This window comes from Balearica regulorum, chromosome 7 (genome assembly GCF_011004875.1).
Source record: "Balearica regulorum gibbericeps isolate bBalReg1 chromosome 7, bBalReg1.pri, whole genome shotgun sequence".
Taxonomy (NCBI): domain Eukaryota; kingdom Metazoa; phylum Chordata; class Aves; order Gruiformes; family Gruidae; genus Balearica; species Balearica regulorum.
Window position 1 is genome coordinate 33,822,403 of NC_046190.1, and position 27,192 is coordinate 33,849,594.

Below are 27,192 nucleotides of genomic sequence, written 5' to 3' on the forward strand. Positions count from 1 at the left end.
CCAGCCCAACTGCCACCTAGTCCCACTGTCAGCATCCCTGTCTGCTTCCCCTCCCCATCCTCTCCCCCAAAAATTAATGAAGGAGAGCAGAGGATTGCTTTCTGCTGGGGCTGCAGATATCCAGGCTGATGGTCTCTGTTTTAGCCAGCTAACTTCCTTGGAGGGCATAAAGTGGAGGTTTTTCTCAGTGCTCACCTAAAAGTGAGATGGTGAATTTTTAGCAGAGTTTGGGTTTGGGTTTTTTGGTTGGTTTTTTTTTTCCTCTCCACTTGGCTGGGTACCAGAGGTTTGACCACACAAGCAAAGGCAGCAATAAGCAGAGACAGTTGCAGTGGAGCTGGCTCCTCGTGGAGGGCTTGTTCTGCATCTACCCTGCGGTGGCTCCTCCCCCAGGGCCTGCAAGGGCTGGTCCTGTGCTTCAGCTCTGCCTGGGCTGGGGGTACCAGCTGTCTCGCCCCTCCAGCTATCTGCGGGGTTTCATAATGCCTGTGGGCATAATTATAAAAATATACAATGAAATATATTAAATATATTTATATAGATAAAATATATAACAAAAATATATAATTACCTCCGAGACTGCTGCTTCTCCATCCCTGGTGGTTGGGATTATTTAACAGGTTATTTGGTTGCTGTTAGTTTCAACATTTATTTGGAAGAAACCAAGGAACAAACTGACATACACAGGCACACACAGAGAAACACACCACAACTGCATAAGCAGCGTGTCCGCAGGTGATCAGGCTTACAAAATGAGGATGCCCAACGTATTTGCTTTGTCCTGCAGCCGCTGGGCTAGGCTGCCGGGGTGCTGCCACCGTCCTGTCTGGGTTTTCCCTGCAGCCACCCATAGTGTTTAAGGAACTGTGGCTAGACGGGAGCAGAATGCCTGGTGGAGAAAGCTCTCAGTAAGGAATAGAAAAATATTGATTTATATGCAACACTAACATATAGCCAGCTGGGTGTGAGACACAAGTCGTTTTCTAAATGTCCTGCAAGCAAGGGAGTGGGACCAATACAAAATAATGCAGAAAAGAGGATTTCTGTTAACCTCTAAAGTACTGGGGACTCGGCATTTCCCATGAGGGCAATGAGGTTAAGAAGACCACCAGTGGTTTTGCACCGGAGTGGCTCTCCACGAGGAGTTGGTGATAGTTTCTTGTGGTGGTATTATCCAGAAATTAAGAACTCAGCTCTATTTTTTCTTGTCTTTCAGTACAATTTTAGGGGGCTAGGGCTGGGAAAAAGCAAGTGAGGAGGAGGGCTGGGGAGAGGCAGGTTCCCTCATGGGGCGGCTGTCGGCAGAGCCCAGCTCCTGCGGGGCAGTGGGATCAAACGCCAACGCTCTGGGGTCGCACACCAGAGGTGTCAGTCCTGCTCTGTTGCTGCAAACCAAACACCTTTAGCCCATCAGGGATGTGCCTGAAGCTGGTATCTTGCTCTGGTGCTTGGTCTTTGGCAGCACCAGTCCTGCCTGTATAACCCATCCGTAGCCAGGGCTGGGGTGGGTGGGGGGCTTGCAGGAGGGTGAGTGGTGGGTGGTGTTGTACCAGCTTCTCTGAGCAGTGCAGAGCATTTGGGCTTTAACTTTAGGTTATTAATAGACAGTGACTCCAGATTTCCAACAGTAGCCTGTTTTTCTGTACCGTTAGTATCTGCTCTGTGGTGAGCAGAGCATTTCATGTATCATTAGTGCTTGTTTTCATCAGAATTTCCTAAATCCCATCATTCCCAGACTTTCACTAGAATCTCCCAAATATTTCCAATGCCTAGATGGGCTCCTAGAAGGCTGGGCTCGATTGCCTGTCATTAAAAGTATGTTCCTCTTTCCACAGGTGTTCTAAAAAGTTGTTTCAGCATTGTCCATGAAGGCCTTGGTCTAAGGGCAGTAAGCAGATGGGCGCTCTTCCCGGTGTGTCCCCGAGCCTTGCTGAAGCTTGCTAGATGGTTCCTGAGCTTCTGCCTCAGCTAGGCTGGAGATGTTAATTTTTCAGCAGTAAATGTCGGGTATGTCCCTTCCTAGGAGCATAGTTTGGTTTAGCTCACCTCTTGTGCTTGTGTATTGCTCTTTTATCTTACAGCATTTAATACTCAGAACGACGCTTACATGGAGAAAAAAAACAAACCCAAAAAAACCCACAATGTGGGGTTTTTGAGCTGCATAAGATTCCTGCAATGGAGCAAATAACACATGCAATGTGTGCCTGAAGCAGCGGCAGGCTGAGGCAGCTTGTGCACAGAGGGGCAGGTGAGACCTGCCGGTCCCCAGGAGGGCCCAGAGCGCGGGCCGCGGCCTCCCGGCAGCCGCCAAAGCAAGCGGGTTCTCCAGGAGGCTGCAGGGACACGCCTGGGGAGCACCTGGCTCGTGGGTGGCCATGCAGGCCATCCGCAGCCTGCCTTCAGAGAGTGCGAGAAATGCTTTGGAGAAAGAGTTTGTGAAGTGTTTTGTCAAACACTTCATCTTTTAATACTTACAAAACGTGCCCCCTTCGCAGCAAAACCACAAAAGGCTGCTGAAGTGTCCTGCGGCTGAGCATCCGTCTGTTTTGCCATCAGGAATGGGAAAACAGGGGTGTCAATTCATTAAGGTGTTACATACATCAACGGGAAGGGGATTTTGGTCCCAGTAACTTAAAATGTGGCATGAAAGGCGTTCAGGTTTCACCCCTCAGAGTACCGCTGCCCCTCGCAGAGGCAGGCCCTGACCCCCCCCCCCCCTTAGTCTCTGTCTGCTGTGCCCTGAGCTGCTGGCTCTCTGGCGTGGTGGGGGAGCTCTGAGAAATCAGCCGTTCCTCCGACAGTCCCTCCGTCTTCCCCTGCATCTTCTGCTTTCAGCTGCTGATGGAGACGGAGGAACAACTTCAAGAGTGGAGCCACTGGTTGTATGTTCTGCTGGCTGCAGTTGGAGTGTGTGTGTGTTTGTTTATCCCTTTCTCCACTGGTGCATCATAGCTCTCCTCAAGAGCATCTGTTCTTCATTTAGAGCCAGCGTTAAGCTACTTTTGCAACGGGATTGATGGAGGCAGAAGGAGGTCAAATGATTTATCCACGTTCAGAGGGAGTCCCACTAAATGGCTTGCCTGCAGCACCTACTGATTATCGGTCCTCCTCCATTCAGAGGAAATCAAAGAATTGAAACTAGCACAATAGGGAACAGTGGTTCCCAACTCTGTCCAGCTTTGGCTTTTTGGACAAGCCTTTATAAGGCTATATAATGAAAATCCCAGAGAGGGCAGAAGGAGCGCTACGCTATTAGAATTAGGCTACATCTCCATATGGATCAGACAAAAGGAATTACAGCTGCACGCTGGATACTTCAAACAAAGCAACAAGGATACTTGGACTAGAAATCCAGGGTAGTGTGGCCGTGTGTATGCTCTAGAGGCAATGGGATGACCAAAAGCTTCCCCAGAGATACCCGTGGCCTAAGCAGGCACAGCAAACCACCGGTAGCCTCCAGACGCTGAGAAAGTGGGGGAGGACCAAGAGTACAGGCAGCAAGGTCAAAGTAATAAATTGTGCTGGAATACTTCAGCAATGGAAAATAACTTGGCTGGGCGCCACGGGCGGCGATGGTTTCCTTGTACCCTCTGTGCCTTTCCCAGGCAGACGCGCACTGCCTCGTGGTTTTGCAGCCGAAGCTGCTTTTCCCCAGGTCTTCTATCCTGGCTGATCGTTCTGTCTACCAAAAAATGCACACCCTCCAATTTTCCCCTTTCTGAGGACTTCCTTTTCCTCTATTATTTTTCTTTCTTGTCTGCTACATCACTTTTTGTTTTAATCTCACTTCTTATTTACTCTCAAAGGACAGTTTGCCTTTTTTTTGTGGATGACCATCTCTCCTCAGAGCAGACAGACCGGTACCTGTTGCTCTGAGAGTGCCCGGAGCAGCTCTGCCCAGTGGGAGCAGCCAGGGCCAAGGGCTGTGTGCCGCTTGCTCTGCAGGGCAGGGCTGCACCCACACCCTGGCCCCTGCCCTGGGCGCCAGCACTGAGCCCTCTCTGGACCATCCCCTTGGGTAACCAAGCTGCGCAGTGTAACTCTGAATCAGCTGCATGAGCTAGGCAGTCCCAAAAGCAAGCTGTATTTGCTGGAACAACGCAATATATGATGCCGTGATGGTTACGCTGCTTCTCCTGCCCAGGCTGGTGGCTCTGCAGGGCTGTAGCTATCACCGTGTCCCAGGTCATCCGGAGCTGAATGGGGCACCAACGCACAGCACCCTACTGCAGCATGTGGATGTTGCCTCACCTCGACCAGCACAGAAAAGGTAGCCGGCAAATTAGCAACAGTGGCCCACAGCCAAGTGAGAATTGCTTCAGCAACATGGCTGTCTTCACCAGGTGAGCAGCCCTCAGCTTTGACACTGCTAGACTCTAGATAGCTGGTGATAAGAACTGGAAAAATCTTGCTTGCGTCATTTTATTTTCCTTATCCAATTGAGGAAGCAGGAAGAGGGAAAAGGCATAATGTGTCACTTCTTGGATTCATCTAGCTGAGAAGCAATGGGAAGATGCAGAAATTGGGTGTCGCGTTTTACAGGGGCTGGGACTGTGCTGCAGGGCAGCCTGCACCCCATGAGCCCTGGCTGTCCTGGCTCCCACTTGGTGCTGACGCTGTCAAACCTTACACACACACGTGTGCACATATGTATATGCGCACAATAGACAGCACAAAGACTTCAAAATTTCAACTTCAAGTTAATGGTATGATATTATCTGGAATAAGTATAGATGCAATCGCTGTTCCTCCACCCTTTCTCTTCACAGCCCCTGAATTACATCCTATACACCAGAGCGGCAGTTTCTTAAACACTCTGGTTTAGGTCATACTAACCTGCAACATTTTGATCTGGCTTTTTGCACCTGTTCAGAAAGGTTTGCAGCCCTTGGATAGTTGCACTGAGGAGAGTGACAATGCTGCAAACTTCAGCTCCTCCGAGGAGTTCAGGTGTGACCAGTGGCTGCAAGGGCTAAGATATTTCTGCACTCAGGTGTCATCTCTACCGATTAGAACCAACTCTTCTGTCGGTTATCCTGTAGCATATCATGTGTGAGAGCTTCTGTGCTCCACCCTGAACAAATGTGAGCTTGTGCTGCCCATAAAGATCATCATGTAAGAAGAGCCGTGCTTTGTAATGAGAGAGGGTAATAACCTGACTGCTCCCAGCCCGTCCATCCACGTTAGCCTGGTGCTGACACCCTTGTCCTCCCACAATGATGGGACAATTTGGTGGTGAAGGGATGCATGAGGGGTGCAGAGCAAAGTTGAGCAATTAGAAGAAAAATGCTCAAACACCTGCTACTACTGAAACACCATCATGATGGGTGGATGGCTATTATTCAAGTTCAGTATTTTGTATGAAGATAATTCATTGCAAATGTCTCACAGCTCATCCGGGCACTTTTCCTCTGCTGGACTCCCCAGAAAAAAAAGACCTGCTAAAGTAGATGTGCTCCAATGATTTCTAATTTCAAGCAGCTTGGAGGAGCCTTTAGTGCAGTTTGGCTTGTGCTTACTGCTGTAGGAGCATGGGAAGACTGTGTGTCCACAGCCATGGTGAGAAACCTGGCCGGCAACATTTCATCGACTTGCATTAAAGCTGTGAAGGTGATGGAAGGCAAACAAGCGCCTGACAAATCTCTCCAGGGCTACAGTGAACACTGCTAAATGCAAGCTGGTTAGCCTTCCCAGGGAAACTTGGATTTATCCAAATAACATGCTTCATGGAGTCGTGAGAAACCAGATTTCAATGACGTGCCCTGCTACGTGTGTGTGTGTGTGTGTGTGTGTGTGTGTGTCCCCAGCTGTCCCCACACCGGGAGCTGCTGTCCTGCACAGCCCCTCCAAGCTGTGCTGCAGGCAGGACCCACCCTTCACAGCCAGAAACCTTCCAGCTGGTCCTGAGTTACTCAGGCCTGGCTTTCTGTTTTTTCCTTGCGTGTGTGAACAGGCCTCGTACTTGGAGCCTCCGGGCATGAAGGCGGTGGAAATGAAAGCATAAACACGGCCGTTCTCATTAATAGATGTGCCGAGTGCGGTGTGCTGCAACTTAGGCAATCCTGCTTTGAACCAGCATGAGGAATTCATAGAATTCTCATAAATCTTGATCATTTCACTTTCATTGAGGGTTTTTATTATCCCTTTTTTAATTTTGTTTGCTTCCCCCCCCCCCCCCCATTAATCATTCTCTTGTTCAGAAGTTTCCTCTCTCCAGCAAGGGAGAATTAAAAAGCTCTGCTTGGCAGAGCTGGTGAACTGCACCAGCTGCATACTAACAAGGGCGAGGATGGCTCTCGAGCAACGTGTGGGCAAAGAAGGGATGCAGGCACTCCATCCAGCATGTAGCCTTCAAGGAAAACCTGGATGTTCTTTGTGAGCAATGCAGCTATCCGAAGGAGTAACTGGGTCCTAACCTCGGTTTCACCAGCTTGGGGGATACCATTGTGAGAAGTGACATTTGGCCATCTACGTCATACTCCAGCTGCTGGAATCCTGCAATTAACCGTATTTTTATGTGTATGATCTACCCTTTGGCTAACCTGCTCACTTTTAGAAGGTCCAGTACCTAGAAACACTCTCTTAGGTAACGGCTGTCCTTAGCTACCACACCTGAGAAGCAGAGGTGGGGTGGGAGGAAGCATGGCTCAGAGGATCCCATTGTGATGCTGGGAGCCAGCCAGGAGGGAGAAGACGAGTGGGACTGGCCCTGAAGCTACAGAGGAGACGGGGCTGGAGGGATGCTGGAGAAAAACCATGGGGTAAAGCTGCAAGCATGCCAACACTGAAGCACAGCAGGTTTTGCTTTAAACAAGCAACTTGTGGGGTTGTGGCTAAAAACATGAGTCTCAACTTTCATTATAAAAGAGCCTTGGAGGAGAAAAGCCCCCCCCCCCCCCCCCCCCGCCCCGAAGTGTGACCTGCTGGACCGAATAGCCAAAATGTCAGCACAAATAATAGTCCATTACTTTTTTTAAGACAGCTGCCTCAGTATTAGGATCTGGGGTTGGCAAAGAGGAATATTCTTAGCAAATAGCTGTACTTACAAGCCTGCTTTACTAGCACGTACCTGGTTGCCTGCAGTCCCAGTCAAACGCTCATCTTGTGAAAAACATCAAGGAAGGAACATCAAACTTGGGTCCTGCAGAAACCCAGCGCCATCGTCCCTCCTCATGCCAGCAGGGCACCCCCCGAGGGGCAAGGACCCTGCTACCCCCCCTGCCCACCGCAGCTGTCGGGGCTGGGAGCGTGTCAGCCCAGTCTGAAATTACTGCCTTCGGGGGACGTGCACCTTGGGGACATGAGGACAGGCAGGGAAGGTTGCAAGCCGAAGTCTTATTTTTCATATGTGACTTAGTAATTAAATTACCCCATTTGCTATTATATAAGTAACAGCTAAATGATTTTAAAAGAATAGTCAAATTTGACAGACAGTTTACAGTAATTTCATTTTATAGTGGAACCTAATGCTGAGAGATTGCACAGAAAGTAGAAGGCAGCTGCCTGGAATAGTTTGAAATTAGCGTGTGGTAACCAACAACTATTATTATTGTATTACTGCTTGTAATTCCCAAATGGAGAATTAAATTTCTATAATAGATACAGCTTTTAACAAAAAAGAGGGAAAAAAAAAGTGTGTTTTCTTTTTCTGGCAAGGAAAACTCTTTAGGAAATGATACCATTGAATGTACATTTCCCAAGTGAGGGGGCGAAAAAACCCCCAACCTTGCAAGATTCCTTTGCCCAGGGCTTTGGCTTTCCGCAGATGCCACTGCAGGATGGTCTGAGGTTTCTTCTAAATGGCTGGCAGACAGGTAGATTTATTTTTTAGAGATGGAAACAAGCTAATTAGCTTTTTTTGAGCTGTAATACGCATTTGCTGCAACTGCATTTAGCTTGGAATCTAACATTTACTCGCCAAAATAAATGAGACGTTCCCTCTCCCCCACAAACCGATGAGCTCAAGTGCTCTCTTTCTGCTTAACACGCATCTGACCAAGAGCAGTACGGCAAGTTACAGGGCTGGTGACTGGGAACACGGGCACAGTTCGGGCTCCTGGAGCTTTATATTGACCAGTACATTTTTGACTTTAATTTTAACAGGCTTTTACTTCTGTATATCAGTTTACATGGGAAGGCTGGCTCAGGCACAGGGACCCAGGCACTAACCTGATCTCCCAGCCAGATCTGAAAGTAACTCAAACAATCAATGCATCTTTAATTTGAAATGCTTGATGACTAATCTCTTGTTTTCTTCAATTAATGCTCTTCAGTTAATCATTATGAATGGTAAATAATAGTCTATTTCAGCATCGATAGCAAGATTTCCTATGGGAAAATCTTCCCCTATAGCTTTAATTTAAAGATGCATTTTCACATTGCACTTTCCAAACCCTTACCTTTATGCTATTGCATGATTACAGGTCCATTAACTAATCACATTTGACAACTTGTTTATTGAGGGGAGCAACTATTTTACATCTCTTGCCTGGGAAAGAAAATACTCTAACAAACAGTTATTCAGCAGCTGCAATCACGGAGCACTGAATTAATTGCTTTGAAGCTCTCAGTCAAGAAGATCTTTATTTAAAAAAAAAAAAAAAAAAAAAAGTCAAAGAAAATGTTGTTTGACAGAATGCATGAATGAGAGTGCCAGAAGGGACTCGGGCTGGGTAAGCTCTAGCCCTGCTCCGGGGAGCGCTCAATGAGGATCACACCTTGATATGCCACACTGCAGCAGAGGCAGCAGCTGTGGAAAAGCTCATTTGCTTGTTTGTTCTTTTAAGCTTTAGTTTGCCAAAACCAGAACTTATACAGACAATTTGATTATATGATTGGGACACTGCTAAAAGGGCAAATAAAACTGAGCATGGTCAGGTCTATAAAGGCTGACACATGGCTATTTCATACATGTAACCTCTGTGGCTTGACTTCTCTTGCCATACAAATAATTAACCCAGGGGCTATTGTGAGGCTTAATGATTATAAATGATTATAAATGATGTATATTTAAGACTTTCTCCCAAACAAAGCTACTGTGATTCCAGTGGAGCAGGATAAAAGAGCTCAGACGTGTGGGCATCTCGGCTCTGGACCTGGCTGGGCAAAAGTGTCTCGGAGCCGGGCACCGGGGAAAGGCAGCAGTGCCGGCACCGTTCGCTCTCTGCTGCGCGTCCAGGGCAACGTCAGGAACATCTGCATCTCAAGTGTGGGTATTGGTGCTTCGCTGGGACTAGAGCACTGTGGAACACCGTGGGATCACTGCTGCAGGTGATGCAGGTACTGGAGGCATCAGTTGGAAAGGAGTTTCTGATCTCTCGCCAGCATTTTTGTCTGCGGGGTGTTTACTGGCGTGGCTGCTGCTCCTACAGCAGCACGAGGAGGATCACAACGTCTCACATGAGACGGTCCCAAACTCTGCTCCATTGACAAGTCATAGCCTGTAATGCACTGGCCAAACACAAGACAACACTTCCTTCTTTCACCTGCTGTACCTGGCATGCTTTGCAAGCCAGCCGAGACGAAAGACATTCCTGCCAGATAAGACTAATTCCTACAGTGACACTGAAAGGGAAGGAGAGCTTGAAGGTTCAAAACCCTCTGTTGTAAAGAACTTTGAAAGAGAAGTGCAAGGACTAAACAATATAATCTCTGAATACCTTGTCACTATAAAAAGCTGAAAAAGCTGCCCAGCAGGCTGCAGGTGATAACGTCAGGCGGCGTTGCAGAAAACATCCTAATGGAGTGTCCCTGGGTCACTCCTAACACAGTCAGCTGTTCAAAACTGCCCTGTTCGTGCATTAAAAATACCTTTGTTAGCGTCATCTCTCTAGAAACGGGGAGAACTTGAATTCTTTTCCCTTTCCTGCACGCCCCCAGTTCAGAAGAGCTGTGAGGATGACGGTATTTAGGTCACGGTCACAAAACATTGCACTGTTTTGCCAAATCCAGCAGCTCTAAGGACTAGTGCCTCAAAAAGTGGGATGGAAATGACTGTCACTCCTGTCCCTATTTATAGGTGAGGAGAAGCCGCAGCCCTTGCATTGGCTGTTGCTTACCATAGGCGAGAGCCCAAACTGAATTTATACGCTTGTATCCATGTACCCTCATTCAAATAATTGTTTCTGCAGTAACCCCTTGGCTCTCTTTAATGCCTCAATAAGAGACAGATGGAGCCGAACTAAATAATTGGCTCTATCTTTTCCTTTTTTTTTTTTTTGCAGGTGTGGTTGACAGAATTTGCCCTGCCATAGGAAATATGTAGAAAAAGGCAAGTAAACAAATTGTTGCTGAAGTTTGTATTAATCACTCTAGCAAGCTGTAGAGCAGCAGAAGACCGATACGTTCTGGTTTATCCTTATGAAAAATGTAAATAGCGGGTTACACATTAATGCTCAGAAATCACTACCTTTACTTGCCAAGGAATTATACAATTATTTTAACTGGATAAATGGAAAAGCGTGCATCGGTGTGTAGGCTTAACTGGCTATTGCATGAGCTGGGATAAACCTGAGCTAGTCCTGAGACAGCAAACCATTCTTTACTGGAGGATAATAATCAAGCAGAAATTTAAGAAACTTTCTAACAAGGTCATGAGTAAAATATGATGGATTATTAGACAGACAAATGAACTCTTTTTAAAATAATTAAGAATTCTGATATATTAAAGGTGCGGTATACTAACTCCAACCTGACCTGGAGCGGTGTGTGGAATACCATTATTAGGATTTGTCCTTAATAAAAAGCTTTCCATTTACTTAATAAAATTTAAGTGAGACTCTCCTAACTTTGAGCAAAGTTTCTTCCACGTTTGAAGAGCCAGTCTGCCCCACACCATTTCAAACGGCCCATGCCGTGAGATAAAGCTACGTCAGTGAGAGCAGCAGCCTCGTGCTCTGGATTCAGGAGAAAGAAAGGCAGAGGTGCCACGGGTCCTTGATTTCCCCACAAGCCAAATACACGGTGAGGACCTGGCAGCTCAGTGCTTCAACGACTGCGACCCTGGCTGACATCCACACCATGAGCAGGTCAGTGAAATTGCTCAGTTTATTTTAAAAGCTCTCAACCCTTGTCTAGCGGCACAAGTAACCATCACTCAAACCCAAAGGAAGTGAAGCAATTGCTGCCATCTGAAAAACAAACGTTGGGTGGACAAAGCGGGTTACCTCTGCCAGCTACGCACCTACAATGTTTTTCCTGCTATTGAGACATTTGTAAGTCAGACGTTGACTCTCCATAGCAGCGCTAGGCTCATCTTTTCTTTCCTAAGGTGCGCCTTTAAGCACAGAGCAAGCTGGCCATAGAGCGACGGAAACATTTTTGTTTGGTTTTAGCTGATGCAGAATGAACAGCAAAAATGGAGACAATACTAATGAACGTGTTAAGGTCTTGTAAATCACGAGTACCCCTGAGCTAGAAGGGTGTGTTCAGCTCTGGTTATCCAGCTCAAGAAAGATACCATCAAAATACATGTGGGATTTTGAAATAGACACTAATTATAAAATGGAAAAATAATCCAAAGAAGGATGGAAAAGCTGGGACCATTTGCCTTTAGAGTGAAAAAACTTAGGCAAAGATCTTTGTATTTTGGTACCACCTTTATGGCCAGTGACAGAAAAAAAAAGGTGATGGACAATTACTGACTCTTTCCTTCTGAGCAAAAGAAAATATATAAGTTTTGAAGTTTGGAAAGAACTCTTGTGGCATATCAGCAAGCTGCAAGTTCTACAAGGCAACAGTGATGCCAAAATTTAAGTAAATTAAAAAATACAATTTTTTACTTTTAACTGCCACTCTGAATTCACGTCCAGACACAGACATGCAGTGAAACTTTGACAGGATAAAAGGCTTCCCACATCTGCATATAAAAGAGCCTGTAATTACTCAGGGCTCGGAAGAAGCTGTCTGCGTATGAAACAGCTCCACAGCTTCCTTCTGCAAGTGCTCCTGTAGCACCTTCTCACACAGGTGACCCTGGACAATAATCCGGAAAAAACCCTCCAGTGAGACAACGCATATTATAAGTTATATTTTTGTAACTATCTCAGAAGAAATTTATAGAAATGTGAAGAAAAGCCTTAACAGAATAAAAGACACTTCACTAGTTACTATAATTTTTCTCCCTTTGGGGAGGTACATAAAGAACATTTAGTAAGCTATCTTGACATAAAAATCTTGAAAGATTGTTTTTTCCCCATAAAAAGCAATTTATTTTGATGTCTCACAAACAGATTTCTCTGTGAATATATAATACACATATGGAAAGATTACAGTGTAACCATTTGCTGATGGTTTTAAGAGGAAATCATGGTATCTCACTCTACTATGATCCCTTAAAGCAAACTGCAGCAACTTTAGCTGCAGCAGGATTTTATTAAATCACTGGGCGGCATTGGCTTGCCTTGCAGTTGTCAATCACACTGTGTTTTCATGGACTCTTAAGAGTCAAATATTCAAAAATTAAAATGTTTAACAATTCCCTCTACGTGTATTACAATTCTTTTATGGTAGTTGGGCCAAAAGAACGCTTTTACCGCTCTAGGCGGCGAGGTGAGCAGGAGCTCCCTGTCAGCAGAAGGCTGCCCATGAAAGAAAAAAAAATAACGGAGGATACTAGTAGCGTCAGTGGCTCATTTAGGAAGTCACCCTACAAAGTGGACAGAATGATGCAAGTCTGCTTCACATCTTTTCTTGCAAGACTACGAGAGAAGTAAGATGGCACCTAAACCAAAACGTTTAGGCACATTTGTGGAAACAAGCTGCATCTCAGATAACGTTTCGAACTTTATGTATTCACACAGAGATCTACTGGATACAGTGAGCTGAGCGATCAACGCTGGCTGCCTAATGGTTTTTTCTCCCTTCCTCCAGTTTAGAAAATGGAGGCCAATACTGCTCGCTATTGTCAGGACGAGCCTAGAGGGATACGTACACTCAGCAGGCCCAGCAGAAAAGTAGCCACCCTTAAGTTCTGTGATTTTACAGCAGCCATCACTCGTGGTTTATAAACTGGAGTAAAGCTTCATGTAGTTCTAGATTGAAGAAAATCACACCAAAACGTTTTTACTCAAGAAACATTTTTAATTTCACTTTCTATTTTAACAGAAATACAATATGTTAGCAGCAAAAAAAGATTTCTAACATTTCACAATACATTAGTGTCCTAATCTGCATTCTTCTATTAAGGCAATCTACATTAACTACAAATTAACTCTGAACACTAGGACAGTATTTCCAAATATGTACAAACCACTGTAAAATAACTATTAATCTAATCACCATAAAAACCCCCCACAATACTAGTAAAAATGTAAACATTTTAAACTAATGTCTTTAACATCACAAAAGGTACTGTCTACCATTCCAAGACCAAATGAACACCTGAAGACATGAGGTGTAATATAAAAAGCTAACTAAATTAAGTCTTTGTTCAGTCAATATTTCAAAAGTTGTTCATGTGCTGTGAAATTTATATTCAAGTTTGGACTAGCAATAGCTTTCACGTTGTACCTCCTAGCAGAAGAGTGCAGGTTGACTATTGTCTCCACCGGACTTAAAGACATCAATCCCACTACTTAATTCTGCTTTTAAGCACCAATTAATTCATTTCCAGCAGCAAACAAGCAGGTACAGTTTTTGGAGTGGGCCTGAAATTCCTCAGAAAAGTACCTAATCCCCCATGTCGCTCAGCAGCAGGAGATGCCAGCAGTGCCTTCCCCGTGCTGCACTGGGTAGTTTGAGCCGTTTGTTCCGGGTGCAGTGTCTCTGAACAAATGCTGTTTTCCTACAGACTCCACTGCCAGGCAGCAGCACCCCGACTTACGTGCACAAACGTGCACAAGGGGCAGTGGGACACAAGGGCTGGGAGAAGCCTCAGGACTCCTGCCGTCTTCCAAGCCTCGTGCCAGCAGGAGGCTGGCTATGCCATCTGTGTCTTTGTGAAATATTTCCTATTTTGGCATTGTTTATAGATGCTAATCAAATGACTCTTGCTTTTTGATCACTGATATTTGGAGTCACGCAATTAAAGCACCCTCGTGATTGAATGCAACTGATAAGATGGCTTAATGAGTACCTTCCCTGTTAGTGCTCAGAAGCAGCAGTTAAACAGTTTCCACTACATCCCATAAGGAATAGGCTGCCTTCTACCTCTCCACCTCTCGACTCCCCCTCACCTCCCCTTTGAAGGAGGAAGGCTAAGCAGCTCCCCAGCCCCTTGCGCTACCAACAGACGGGCTTCAGCCACCGCCACGTCCTTAAAACCGTCCTTAAAAACTTGAGGAGTGAATCAGTGCAAAGTCTACAACATCACTGTACCGCACCGTGACGTAGCTGGCTTCCTTCTATTAGAGTGCTCCCGTACAAGCAATTTATTGGTCTTAATTCCTGTTTTGAATATTCATCCTCCTTATAGTCAGGAAAACTTGAGGGAAAAAACAAAGAAAGAGTTCTAATTTCTGAACAAGCCTAAGCAATGATAAGGGACCAGTATCAGTAATAAAGTATTACAATTTGTCACTATACGGAAAAGCAAAAAAAAAAGTCCATTTTCCCCACAGATATATCTTCTAACTATACCCTAAAATTGTGCTGGGTTTATTACTAATATTTATGTTCTCTTGCATAGACAAAAGCCGAGTACAAACGTACTTTACTGTATAGCTAAGATCAACGTTTGCTGGTAACCTGCAGTTCGTATCAGCTAAACCAACTTGCTTAACAGAAGGAATATGAAGGCAATAATAAATGGCAATACGGAAGAGGAAAAAAAAAAAAAGACTAAGTAACAATAAATACTAAAACTTGAAGTCAACTGATGCTTCATAATAGGGATTATATAGTGGTTGTTTAAAATAACAGAAACTACATTCGGTAGCAGAAGCCTTTCCAGCAGTAGGAGCCTGAATGTGCAATTAGTTAAACACGTCTCAACGCTGCCGTGACGTTTCGCAGGCCCGTAAGAACACCACTGTTGCTCTGAAGCAGGATGAGCAGGGTAATTAAGGGCATCACTAGTTTGCATAGTGGTGATCAGGACAATATAGGGAACTGAGTCATGTGAGTCTGAGTTAAGGGTAGATATAAAATGTCAATCAGCACAGCTTCATGGAGAATAGGTCTTGAACAACAGGTTGCATTTTACTCTGATACAGCAAGCTTGGCTTGCAAGGACACCTGCACTGAGGTGTTACCCGTAACAACCCTAAGTCACCTACTAAAAACCAGACCAACATGTAATTTTCATTAAAATACCGGTACTAGATCAAATCAATATAGAATGTTATGTTGAAGACTGAAAACTAATTTCAGAATTAGTAGGGAATCGGCAAGAAGTATATTCAATCTTACTCAATTTTTAAAGGCTCTGACAAAAAAGAATATGGAACTCTTATGGCCTGTCTGTTTGCTTTTCCCCACCCCCCTACCTATGTCACTGATGTAATAAAAACTTATCACCTCTCTCTACAAACCTTGCCTTGCATTCAATTTTAAAAATCAATGATCTGGAAGAAACTGTAAAAATCACTTGCAATAAATTTGCAAAGGACATGCAGACTGCTGGAGTAGTAAAGAATGAGGACAGGTCACTTTACAGAGCAATCTGGATCACTTCATGAGCAGTATTTTAATGCTGGTAAAATACAGAGTATATTTCTAAGAAAAAACAAGGTAGGATAATAAGAGGATGATGTACTGCATTCTTAAAAAAGGACTCTGAAGAGGACTTGAGCCATAAAAGTCAGCATCCAAGGCAATGCTTCCACAGAAAAGGATAATACAATTTTTGAGGAAAGAGGGGAGGGAGATATTAATCAGAGTAAGAGGATCACGTTATGTCTCTATATAGTCCTGATGGATCACTATTGACATGTGGCATCTAATTCAGATGTCACCCTTCAAAATATTTCAATATGTGAGAAGTACAGAGAAGAACAGGAAGATTAATTAGTCTTGGATAACATTCATTGCCATAAGAAAGTTAAGGAATTCAGTACATCTCATCAGAGAAAAGGTTAAAAGGGACATAATCATGATTTATAACTACACACAAGCAATTAGAAAAGCTGATACTACCGAGATCAATATAAGCAATCAAATGCATAAAAAGACCAAAATAACTTAAGGTGGAGCTAGAAATGCAAATAGAAAATCAAGTGAAAAATGTACCTGGGGTAATTAACTATTGCAACAGGAGGTATGAGTGAATTCTCATCACTTGAAGACTTTAAATTAATATTAAATGCCTTCCTAAAATATGTTCAGTTCAAAACAAAGCCACTGAATTTAATAGAGAAACTGCTCGTCGAAATTCAATGGCCTGTTGAATTTAAAAATAAATCCTCATTATGGTGCCTCCTTGTCTTATATATTTATGAGATTTATTTTGAAATATAACAACTAAATGGAAGGAGGTTACCAAGAGAAAGGTATTCTTTCTTTCCAGAGCACAGTAACATTTAAGGCTAGATTTAAAGCTAAATAATCTGCAGCTGCATTTTGGAAAATACGCTTCTTCCCCCGCCCCCCCCCCCCCCCATTTATTTTTCCTATTTCTCGTTCAGAGTTGCACAGTCCACTTAGTCGACTGTGTCTGATTTACATAATCATGCAGTTATTCTTCAGTTTTTCTGTTCCTATTTATAAACCATTCACAAACCATCCACTCAAGTAACAGCATGATTTATTGTAAGAATGATTATGGTTGTTTCAGAGGGAAAATGGAATGTGATTAAACAAAGAATGAACAAGGACATTCTAGAAACGAAGGGCTCTAATCCTGCAAAAGGAGTTGTAAATGAAACCTGCTTCTCAAGCCCCATCCCAAATAGCCAAGGAACTACTGAGGGAATTCAGCAGACACCTTTACAGCTATGCAGCCAAGAGCTTAGGAGAAGACAAAAACTAGATAAAACAAACCAACCATGCACACAAGCTCCCAAAGCCACCTGCACTTTAGGAAAAAAAAAAATCTTGAACTGTAGGTATACAGTTGCTTGATATGACTCTCTCACCACAGGTCTGAATGCCAAAGCTCTAGAGGGAGATCCGCAAGCAGACCTTCGCTCTTGGATAAGTTCCAGCATCTGAAATAAACGCATCATCCAAGGAAAGGGTTGGGTATTTAAGCTGTGGATTCCATATGCAATAGATGTTTTGCAGGTGCTACAGGAACCCTAATAACCCATCCTTCTTAAAGAAATGGTGAACAGTCTGATGGAAGAATATCAAAGTTCAATATTTTCACCTGAAGTACTTATTCTCTGCTATTTCAGAAAGAACAAGAGGTGAGAAAACCGTATTTGTTTACCAGTAACACTGCCATATTTACAAACCAGCTACCTACCAGGAAGAGCCGAGAAGCTCCACAAAGGAGAAGCTATGCTACAGAGCCCCATTTGTCAGAAAAAACAACTATAAAAATGAAATCCTGAGTAGCTGTTCATACACAGGACTGCTTTTAAACGTCCATGTTAGTCGACAATAAGCAGCAGTGATGGATCACATTCTTGATTATACACAGATAATCCTGGTCCATTCACACAGCAGATGCACCAGCAAGAACTTAGGAGATGCCACGCTAAATTGATAGAACCGCTTCAGAAATTCATGTGGACTTACAGAGCTGTTCAGAAGAGCCAACAACTTTCCATAGTACGTTATCTTACAAGCAGTGGTTCCCAAACAGTGAGGGAGAGATAAGAATATTTTAGGTGAAACCAAGCATGGAGCCCAAGAAAATCAGCTTTGCAAGATCTGTGCTGAATGTGTGTGAAATTCGCACTTGAACCAGTCTGAGGAGCTGCAGATGGACTAAGCTGAGGGACTGGTGGAAGGCAATGGTAACATCCCTGCTGCAGGGTCACTGAGTTACCCTGAACACTGCCGGTTTTTCAGGGGGAAAGTACTGAACCGCTCTTTTCAGAAGTAGCACCGTTATTTCAGATAGAGATAACTGCCCCCATCACTAGTGCAATTATTTAGATGTTAGCAATAATGAGTACAGCTGAGACCGCAGGTAGAAGTAGTGCCCTGGCTAAAAGAAAAAAAAAAAACCCAAACTTTAGCCTCAATACTTAAAAGCTATATGCTAAAATCTAGTTTTAGTCAAGAGTTATAGTAGAAGGCTGAGAAACTTAAAATTCCAGGGACTTTTCTAGGCTAATTATGATGTCTAGGGCTGCAACCATGATCTAGGGTCTAGCACTTCTGTGATACATTTCTGTCTAGGGGTTGGTACCGGTTTGGTTTCAGACTCAGTCTTGTTAACCACTGAAATGGGATTCCTGTGGTCAGCTAAATTGCTTTTTCTACAAGGACCAATTTTGCGAGGAGCAGCAATGGGTGTATGCAACTGCTGCATTTTCATAGATAACTTTGAATCAAAGGAAGAACTAGTAGTAGATGTGAGGTCAGGCTTCTCCCAGTTTTCCTTGCCCAATTGCTCTGTATTCACCTGTGGTTTTGTACCATATGGTGACTTATCAGAGGGAGGAGGTGGAGCTCTTCTTTTCTTTCCTTTGCTATCATTAGGACTTGTAGTATCTTTTTTTGGGCTTAGATGCACGTTCTTCTGAACAACCATCTCATGAGATCCATCAAAGAGTGAAGCCCATAAGGGAGATGCAGACTCTTTTTGCTGGCTGAGCAGGAACTCACCATCACTCTCTTCGATTTTTCTTTGTATGATAGCAGCTAAGCCCTCATGTTTCACTGGAGAATCAATGCCTGTAATTTTAAGGGACAGAAATTAACTTGGATTAAAACAATACCAATGATTTTACTGCTACCTATTTTGTTATTATTACTCAGAATATAAAACTGTATTAACTATGTCTTGTGAAGTCTGGACTACTATTAAGAGTATTAATAGATGAAATGGAAGAGAATACATAAGCTTTCAAAGAGAGAACTGAGGTGACAGGAGGGAACTGTTTCCGTGACAGCTGGCATTGAGACAACAGGGTAGGCATTGATATTTCTGTCCAAGTAAAAGCAGAAAAAAACCCTTACTACTAGGAAATCTATATGTATTAGACATTAAACATATTTTGTTGTACGGTGCTTTGAAACTTTCGTTTCACAGAATGCCCATGAAAAAGTCTATGACTAAAGATTCTTGTGCCTCCAGCCTGCAAAAGTGGGACATCTTTACATATATCATTTTTCTTTATGTGCTTTAGGACTGTCTTGCCCCATTTCTTACCCTCATATTGAGTTTTCTATGTATACTGCAGTTAAGACTAGGCTCTAAAACAGCAGCAGTCTTTTCTATTGCAGGCCACATGTTAATAATTTTCTAACAAATTTTTAAACACAGGGTTTTACCTATTAATACTATAAATAAGGAGGAAAAAAACCTGGTATATTAAGAATGAAACAGAGTTTGTGTTCTGCTCCTCACTGATGTACTTGAGTATCAATAGAATTATGCTACAGTGTTACCTTCGTAAAACAACTGTGTAGTTTATTTACTACCTTTCTGCTCTGCATTCATAGCTGAGATAGGACTCTCGTGACTGTTCAGTGCTCTGAAGCACTGTAACTCAATGACCCACATGGCATTTTGAGCATCGTCACAGTTCTAATCTCAAGCAGCAGGCAGGCAGGCATTTAGAGTTAGTTGTACAGTGTTTCTCAGCCAATACTGCATTGGACCCATTAAAACAAAGCGACCTACTTTTTCTAGTCTGTAAATATTATTTCTGTAATGAAACTATTGAAATAATCCTGCTGCATACCATTTTGCTCTATAAAAATGGAAGTCTCAAATACATGCTAGATAGATTTTCCAAGCATATTTTTGAACATCATTACCAAAGACCAAACAATTAGGTAAGTTTTGTTAGGTAAGCCTTTAAATAGCTTTAAGAACAGCAAATTAATTTCATGCAACTAGTTAAAGACATTATTGGTTTGCAGACCAGACTATTTTACCTTTACATTTCCTGAACTTTATACTACTCTGACGATGAATGTTTATTTGTAGTGACAGCTTTTTTGAATGTGTTCAGGGCTCCCTAGTTATAGTCCAGATGGCAGATTTTTTGGCTCAAGGTATAAAAATCTATTCATTATTTGTGCTATTACAAATTCAGATTTAATATGAACTCCTTGGTATGCAATTATGTTGCTCTTTCATTGTCTGAGTTGCCCTTGAAAAACTCAGTCTTTCAACATCAACACCAGAAGCCATCTGAATACAATGTTGTTTCTGTTACCCTGCAACTTGAAAAAATAAATCCCACTTACTCATATCATGGTAGACGGAGGTCGCTTCTTTTGTCAAGAACAAAGGTGGTTTCCGTGGTGACATAATCTCAATTTTCATAAGTTCTTCACAACAATGTTTCCACTGGCCTGAGAGAGAAAAGAGAACAATGACTGGAACTTAAACACTTCAGCTTGAAAAAAATTTGAAGTTATTAGGTTGTGTTAGGAAACTATCTCCAAGTGATGCTAAACAGTAAGCATTTACTTTTGTTTAGCAGGAATGCTCAGGATGCATTTGAATTTTCAACTCTCACTCTCTTAGCACAAAGGTCATAAGCTACTACCTTTAATTTAAGCATCCCAGCAGTACTGTTATATTACGAAGGTTAAATATCATCATTTGTCTTCATATCCCCAAACACAGTCTAAATTCATAAAAAAAAACCCTAAAAAAAAATAATAATTTAAGGTTAGGGAAGCTTCATGAAGTTATTAGGACAATCTCCAGTATACTGCAGGCTGGACGTTATACAACTATGTTACAATGTTATAGTAAAGGAACATTCTCTCTTTAGTAGAGGATAACTTGCCTTTTATCCGTTAGCAGACAAGGAAACCTCTTTTCCTATTAATAGATTTTTGACCTTAAGGAAAACAAGACACAGTAAAATTACTTTGTTCATACCAATCATTCCAAGTTTTCTGAGCACATTAATTTTAAGAGAATTTTAGAACCAGGGAAGAAAAAAGGCATTTAAATGCCAAGTGACCCATTTTTTTCTGAACCTAAGGAAAATGTCTCAAAAATCCATGGGTATTCTATCTATAATGAATAAGAAGTAGTTCTTTTACCCCACTCTACAGCTAATTTAAAGAGGATGCCCTAGTTTTTGCTTGGTGTGCTTCTTTAATTGATAGAGCCTTTTCTCATTGTAAATCAGAGCTAGAAAGGACTGAAATATGAACTACAATACTGAGTTTCCGCAGCCTCAATTCACTGATTTTATTGGTGTGGCCTCTGACTGAAGACTCACATTTCATTAATTGACCTGGTTCTGTTTTCTGACCTAATAAAAATGACTATCAGGAACCAACTATACCTTGTCAATGACAGTACAACAACTGACAGTTGTTCCCTAATCTTAATAACCCTGTGAGTCAAAATATTAAAGCAGAGGAAAAAGACCAAGACAGATTAATCTATACAGTTCTTACAATAAATATTGGGTGTTAAACAAGCAACATAGCGTACTACTACAATACCATTTCACTGTTTTACACCAATAAATGAGTTTCTTCTCTCACATAAGAGCAGTGTTGTTCCAGAGGTTAGTCAAAGGATCAGGGTATCAATTTATCATCTCTTTTATATCTGCTGTTAGAAAGCCTCAGATAAAGCTTTTACCAGGTTCAAGTAAGCCAGCGCGTATTTGCACGACTGGACTGGAGCATGGCTAGGTGAGCATATTCTCGTGTGACAAGGGGTACGAAAACCTGAGAATTACCAACAGAATCAAGTAATCCTTATTGCAACAAATTGCAATTTAATTTATCCATAATACTGCTGGAGCAAGGAAATCCCATACACATGTGCCTACTTGCAAGGGCTGGCTGAATCTACATCTGAGCCAGAGCCCCAAATGAATCCAGCATCCTCACCACTTCCCACTAGGGCTTCCACACCCAAAGATTTCATACTTGCAGAATCTCACAAAACCAAAACACCACTGGTAGGATGCCCAGGCAGAGGTGGACTCTTCCTGCTACAGTGGAGGAAGAGATGGTGAGAATTCAGCAGTCCTTAAAAGAAATTGTCTAGAACACTGCTAAAAGAGACCAAGTTCTTTTGAGATCGATCGACATATTCTGCTTCTGGTTTACTGCAAAAACCCAGACTGAACACATGGACTTTGGTTTAGTCAAATATTTGCCTTCCAACGGCTTAGACCACCACCCAACATTATCCCAAAGAACATTTTTATTCTCGTCGTTGCAAACAAAGGCTTATGAGGCAATTCCAATTCAAAGCGTTCAGAGAGCCCTTTGATGTTACGTAACACTCCACTTGGAGGGCACGCTGCCAGCACCGCCTGCTTACTTACTCAGATCATAAAAGTGCTGCCAGAAAGCCTCCATCCACTTATGAAGTTCATCCCTACTGTCAGTAGCAAAAAGTTGCGTCACAGCCTCTCCAGACATGGGGTTGATAACAGAGAAGTTATTAGTTCTTCTCTTGGAGTCCTTATCCACAGCTCGAATTCTGGTTTCCTAGAAACAACAAACTGGTAATGAGTTATTGTTGCAGCTCCACGCCCATATCACCCTATGGCCAATGAGAGCACAAGGGAGGTATCATTTGGCTTTTTATCTAATCCAGATTAATTTCCAATTAAAAAAAAAAAGGGAACTAATGTCAAGAACTGCTTATAAAAATATTTTCTCATAAAACTATTAAAATGGCATAGAATATGAAAAATAAGGGAACAGAGCACAGTTATTGCAGTTCAGTTCTGAACTGCAGAACGTACATTCTATGTTTCCCCTCCCTCTGCCTTCACCAGCTCATCTCACACTGCTCATTCTTCTCCACAGTAGTCTAGTGAATAATCTAAAATAACACCAAGCAGCTCCTTTTCTCTGAACTCTTCAGCTGGACAACCACATTGTTACAGCTACTATTTAAGTCTCCTACTGTACTTCTGTGGGCCATTGTTTATGCAATGGCTTCTAAACTTGTATCTATTTTATGTTCATCTTAGTGTATCAGGACATTCAAGGCTAATACTATAGTGACAGGAAATTTAAAAAGAAACTTATCTAGTCCACATTTAAAAGAGCATTTGTAGCAGTTCTACGCTAGAACAAATTTCCAGCGTGACAAAACATTTTACCCTAATATATATATAAAGAAATCCTATTTGTCATCTCAAAATAGACATTTTAGTTTTGCCTTAATGAGGGAGAGCTACACAGAAACAATTTAAAAAAATATATGAGAAGTTTATCGTGAGTCTATCAAATTTCTTCAGCTGATGTTAGAAAGGCTCTAGATTACACAGCGGTACTGTTACAGCCAAGGTTTCCCCTTCTGTTCCGGGATGTAGTTCAATTAATTTTTATCATCTAGACTAGATCCAGTGGTATTTTCATAGTATCTAGTTTCTTTGTTATGACACTACTACAATTTTAAAAAGCACTTAGCCCTGAGTGAACATGTGTGTAAAATACTGAAAGATTTTAGTAAAAGTTTAATAAAACACAACTGAAAAATTTCCAGAACACAACTGGTCAAGATTGCTGCTCATCACAACATGATGAGCAAATTAAAATAATTAACATTACTTTATTTACAAAAGTAAAAGCAGAAACCCTGGGAACATCTTTGCATATACTATTCAACCTGACTGAACAAGCAATGGCCTATTACGACACTGCTCATAAAAGGATTTTTGGCATACCCAGGAGAGCAGCATAATCCCAAATCCTGACGGGATGATGAGTTTTGGCGCCAGGGAGCCGGCCAGCACCCTACAGCTGGCCAGCCCCGGAGCCTGGCAGGACATGGGGTCACCCATGCAGCACCCTCCTGCCGCACAAGGGTGTCCCCCAGCACGGGGAGCACCCCAGATTTTGAAGGAAGCCAACAACCACCATCAGGTTGCGTTCAAATGTCTCCTGTCCGGATGAACAGCGAACCTGACCACAAAGGTGGCCTCGGGGCATTCCTCAACATGCTGTGGAGACAGAAGAACCATCTTCCTTTTTACACGATTCAACCAAATGTCAAACATCTGCTAAAGATGTTAAACACACACCTACAGAAATTAAGTTTACACATGGGATCCCATGGGGATAGGCCCAGTTCTGATACTCAGAAAAACAAAAATCATTCTATAGAACATTCCCCAGATTTTAAATGCATTACTGAAGTAACCATTTGAAATACCAACAGCTGCTTGTAGCACATCTGATGGATATGCTCATTTAAATTCTTCTGTCTAAAAATAGGAGATGAAGTAATTCATCCATAAGTGCTCTATATCCCATTAACTCAGGTAACCATAGATACCAGCAAAAAAATTAAATCAAATAGATTAACATTTGACAGGTAGGAACTTCAAGCATACCGTACACACAACTTTGTTTAATGATGTTTGCTGCAGGTTTTATCCCACAACTATGGTATTATTCAAAGGAGATAAATCCTCAAGCAACAATCTATATCTGATGCTTAAATATTTAAGGAGTGATACAAGATGTCATTACAGTAATAGGCTGATGAATTTACCAAGCTTGGGTGAATTACACTACATGCCCAGTTCCACTTAACAAAAAAAATAAAATACCTAACCAAAAAACCCCACACAAAACAACAACCAAAAATGTGTCTTGAAGTACCATGTTATAATAATGCTCAACCTTTCACAGTCTTACAGGCAACTGAACCAGCTCTGCTACAGCTATTGTAAAGACCAGAACCACCAGTGGATCAGAATAGGAAAAAACTGAGTTAAATCTTGAACTCAAATGACTCTTTCAGGAAGCTGAAGTCAGTCTTACATCCTACAGGCAAAAGATTATTTTTTGAAGGTGGGGAAAGACTAAAAGGGAAAATGAGAGTTGGTTTGTTGTGGTGGGTTTTTTTAATATGGTGTAAATAACAAACCTTCCTCTATACTTTTTCGCCCCAAATAAAAAAAAATCTCTTTGCCTGATAATACTTCTCTGGAAAGCTCATCTTTTGAGCTAAAAAAGATAAAAAAAGAGAGAACTTTTTTTTATTGCTGAGGTGCAATACTTTCCTGCTAAGCCAGTCCCAACACACTGAGAAACAGTGATTATAAAGATCATTTTAAGACATCAAAACAAATTACAATTCTTGAGGAAAATATTGAATAGCCTAAGATCCAGTTCTGTGTACCTATTTTAAGATTAAAAAAACCAAATCACATATGCAAACTTCCTCCATGTTTTTAGTACCAAAAACTAAACCAAGAAATAACAACACAACACTGGAAACAAAACATAATCTGTTCATGTGTTGGTTCTGCTGTAATGGTAACAATTTCCATGAGGTTTGTTTTAGGCAACCAGGGAAATATGGTTAAATTTAAAATTATGGCTTTCAAACATATTAATGCACAAGACCAAATTCACCATATCAGCTACAAATATTTTCTTCTTTCATCTTCATTGTTGTGTGAACTTGTATTAACATAACTTCCATGGGGCCACTGGATGGTAAGTACAACATGGAAGAGCAATATTAGGATTTCTGTGCCATTTTAGCTATCTTCGGTGCAATGCAGCAGCTAAAAACCAGGAGAAGGAGATGGCATTATATGTCCAGCCAGCATTCTGTGGAGCACCAGGGAGCCATAAAGCATCGTTTCCAAACCACTCAATTTGAGCATGTGTGTTATTAGGTCCACCGCGTGGAATCTGGGTATTAATCATCTTCTCCAGCCCGCATCCACAATTTCTTTCAAGCAATTGCAGGACTAAACCAAGCAATGAGACAGGAGATACCAGGTATTTGGAGGCATTTTACTAGTCTGTGCTTTCCCAAAATATTTTGACATGTATGGAGGCTTGTCTGAGCCAACCAGTGGGACAAAGTCCTTACTACAGAGAACACAGATATGTTCAGGGCTGCTCTAGTTTCACCACTGCTGAAGTTCCCTAACACACAGAGAGAATATTGCTCATATTGCTGGCTCCCTAAATGTTCACATGGTCAAGAACTTGTATCAATATCCTTCTGCTCCAGATCAAGGGTCAAACTCCCTGGTTCCCTAGAAATACTGCACGGCTCCCTTGAAGTTATGTTGCTGCAGCCATCGCTATATTTTCTAATGAATTTCTCTAAGTGACCTAGCCCAGAACAGATGTTCCAACACGAACTGTCATTCAACAAAACAGTCTGCAGAAATGTCAGCTTCATTTTGCCCTTTCACACCTACACTGTTTAGCAACCAGTCTATGAACCCTGAGCCCATGGCTGCACACACTTGATGTTCCTCATCCTGTTCAATCCAACAATTAGCACAAACACAGAGAGAGCTCTGGGCCTGCTGCGCTGTGTGGCACCAGAGCGAAGATTGCACTGGTAAAATATGCCAGGGAAGAAATCATGAGCCTACATTAACTCGCACCAATGTCCCAGAATTCCTCAAGCTTCAGGCATACATGGCGCAAAAAAAAAAAAAAAATTTTTTTTTATAATCTACGACCAGGACACAACAGAATATGTATTCCAAACACTGAGCAACTAACGTGAACCACTGGCACACGCACCAATTTGCTAAGCTATCAGGTGTAGGCAAGGCCTTTATTATTCATTTCAAACTAAAGAAAACTTGAAAAATTTTCAGGAACTGGCCCATAAGGAGTATTTCTTGTTCAAATTGGATTGAGCAAATTTTCTTTGCTACAGAAAATATCATTTCTCTTTTCCTACTTAGTTGTGCAATATAATATGTTATAATCACATTTAGCTGGAACAATAATAATAGCACTTGCATAATAGGAACTGCAGAACCATTCTTGCTCAACAGTAGTAGCAGTGAAGTCATCTGAAGTTGAAGTAATGACTTTGCTGGTCTTAATGGCTTCTTCAAGTCTCGATTCAAAGGGAACGGGAAATAAAGCTATCATTGTGAATATTTTCCAGAGAGTTTCTCATAAATCCAGATGATTTCATTACTTTTCATAAAGTATCTTTCAATTACACGTAAAGGATCAGCTTCACATTACAAATGAAAATGCCACATATGCAACCAGAAAAGATTTTAGTTAGAACGTCTACAGTTGATGTTCAATCTCAACTTTCATTTTGAAATTGCTGTTTCTATAACAACACGTAGCAGACAAGCCCATATGATTAGTTTGCTTTCATTTAATCCGTAAGAGAAATTTCATAACAAAGAAATCAAAAAATATCTGCAGGCATTAAATTATTTTCAAGAGAAACTGTTTAAA

General features: G+C 42.1%; 1 protein-coding gene across 3 annotated transcripts in view; it reads right to left on the bottom strand.

Annotated features, from left to right (window-relative positions):
• Positions 1 to 13,059: 13,059 nt before the first annotated feature.
• The window catches only part of RTKN2 (rhotekin 2), a 38,597-nt gene continuing 24,464 nt past the window's right edge, over positions 13,060 to 27,192 (bottom strand). For 2 of the 3 annotated variants that reach the window (XM_075758825.1, XM_075758824.1), the window contains exons 10-12: positions 22,314 to 22,479; positions 20,251 to 20,358; positions 16,937 to 18,726 (exon numbers count right to left, since the gene is read on the bottom strand). In XM_075758825.1, coding sequence (XP_075614940.1) covers positions 18,173 to 18,726; positions 20,251 to 20,358; positions 22,314 to 22,479 — 828 coding nt within the window. In that variant the 3' untranslated portion in view covers positions 16,937 to 18,172. Of the gene's footprint in view, positions 18,727 to 20,250; positions 20,359 to 22,313; positions 22,480 to 27,192 lie in introns of all 3 variants that reach the window. The other variant, XM_075758826.1, reaches the window with a different exon arrangement.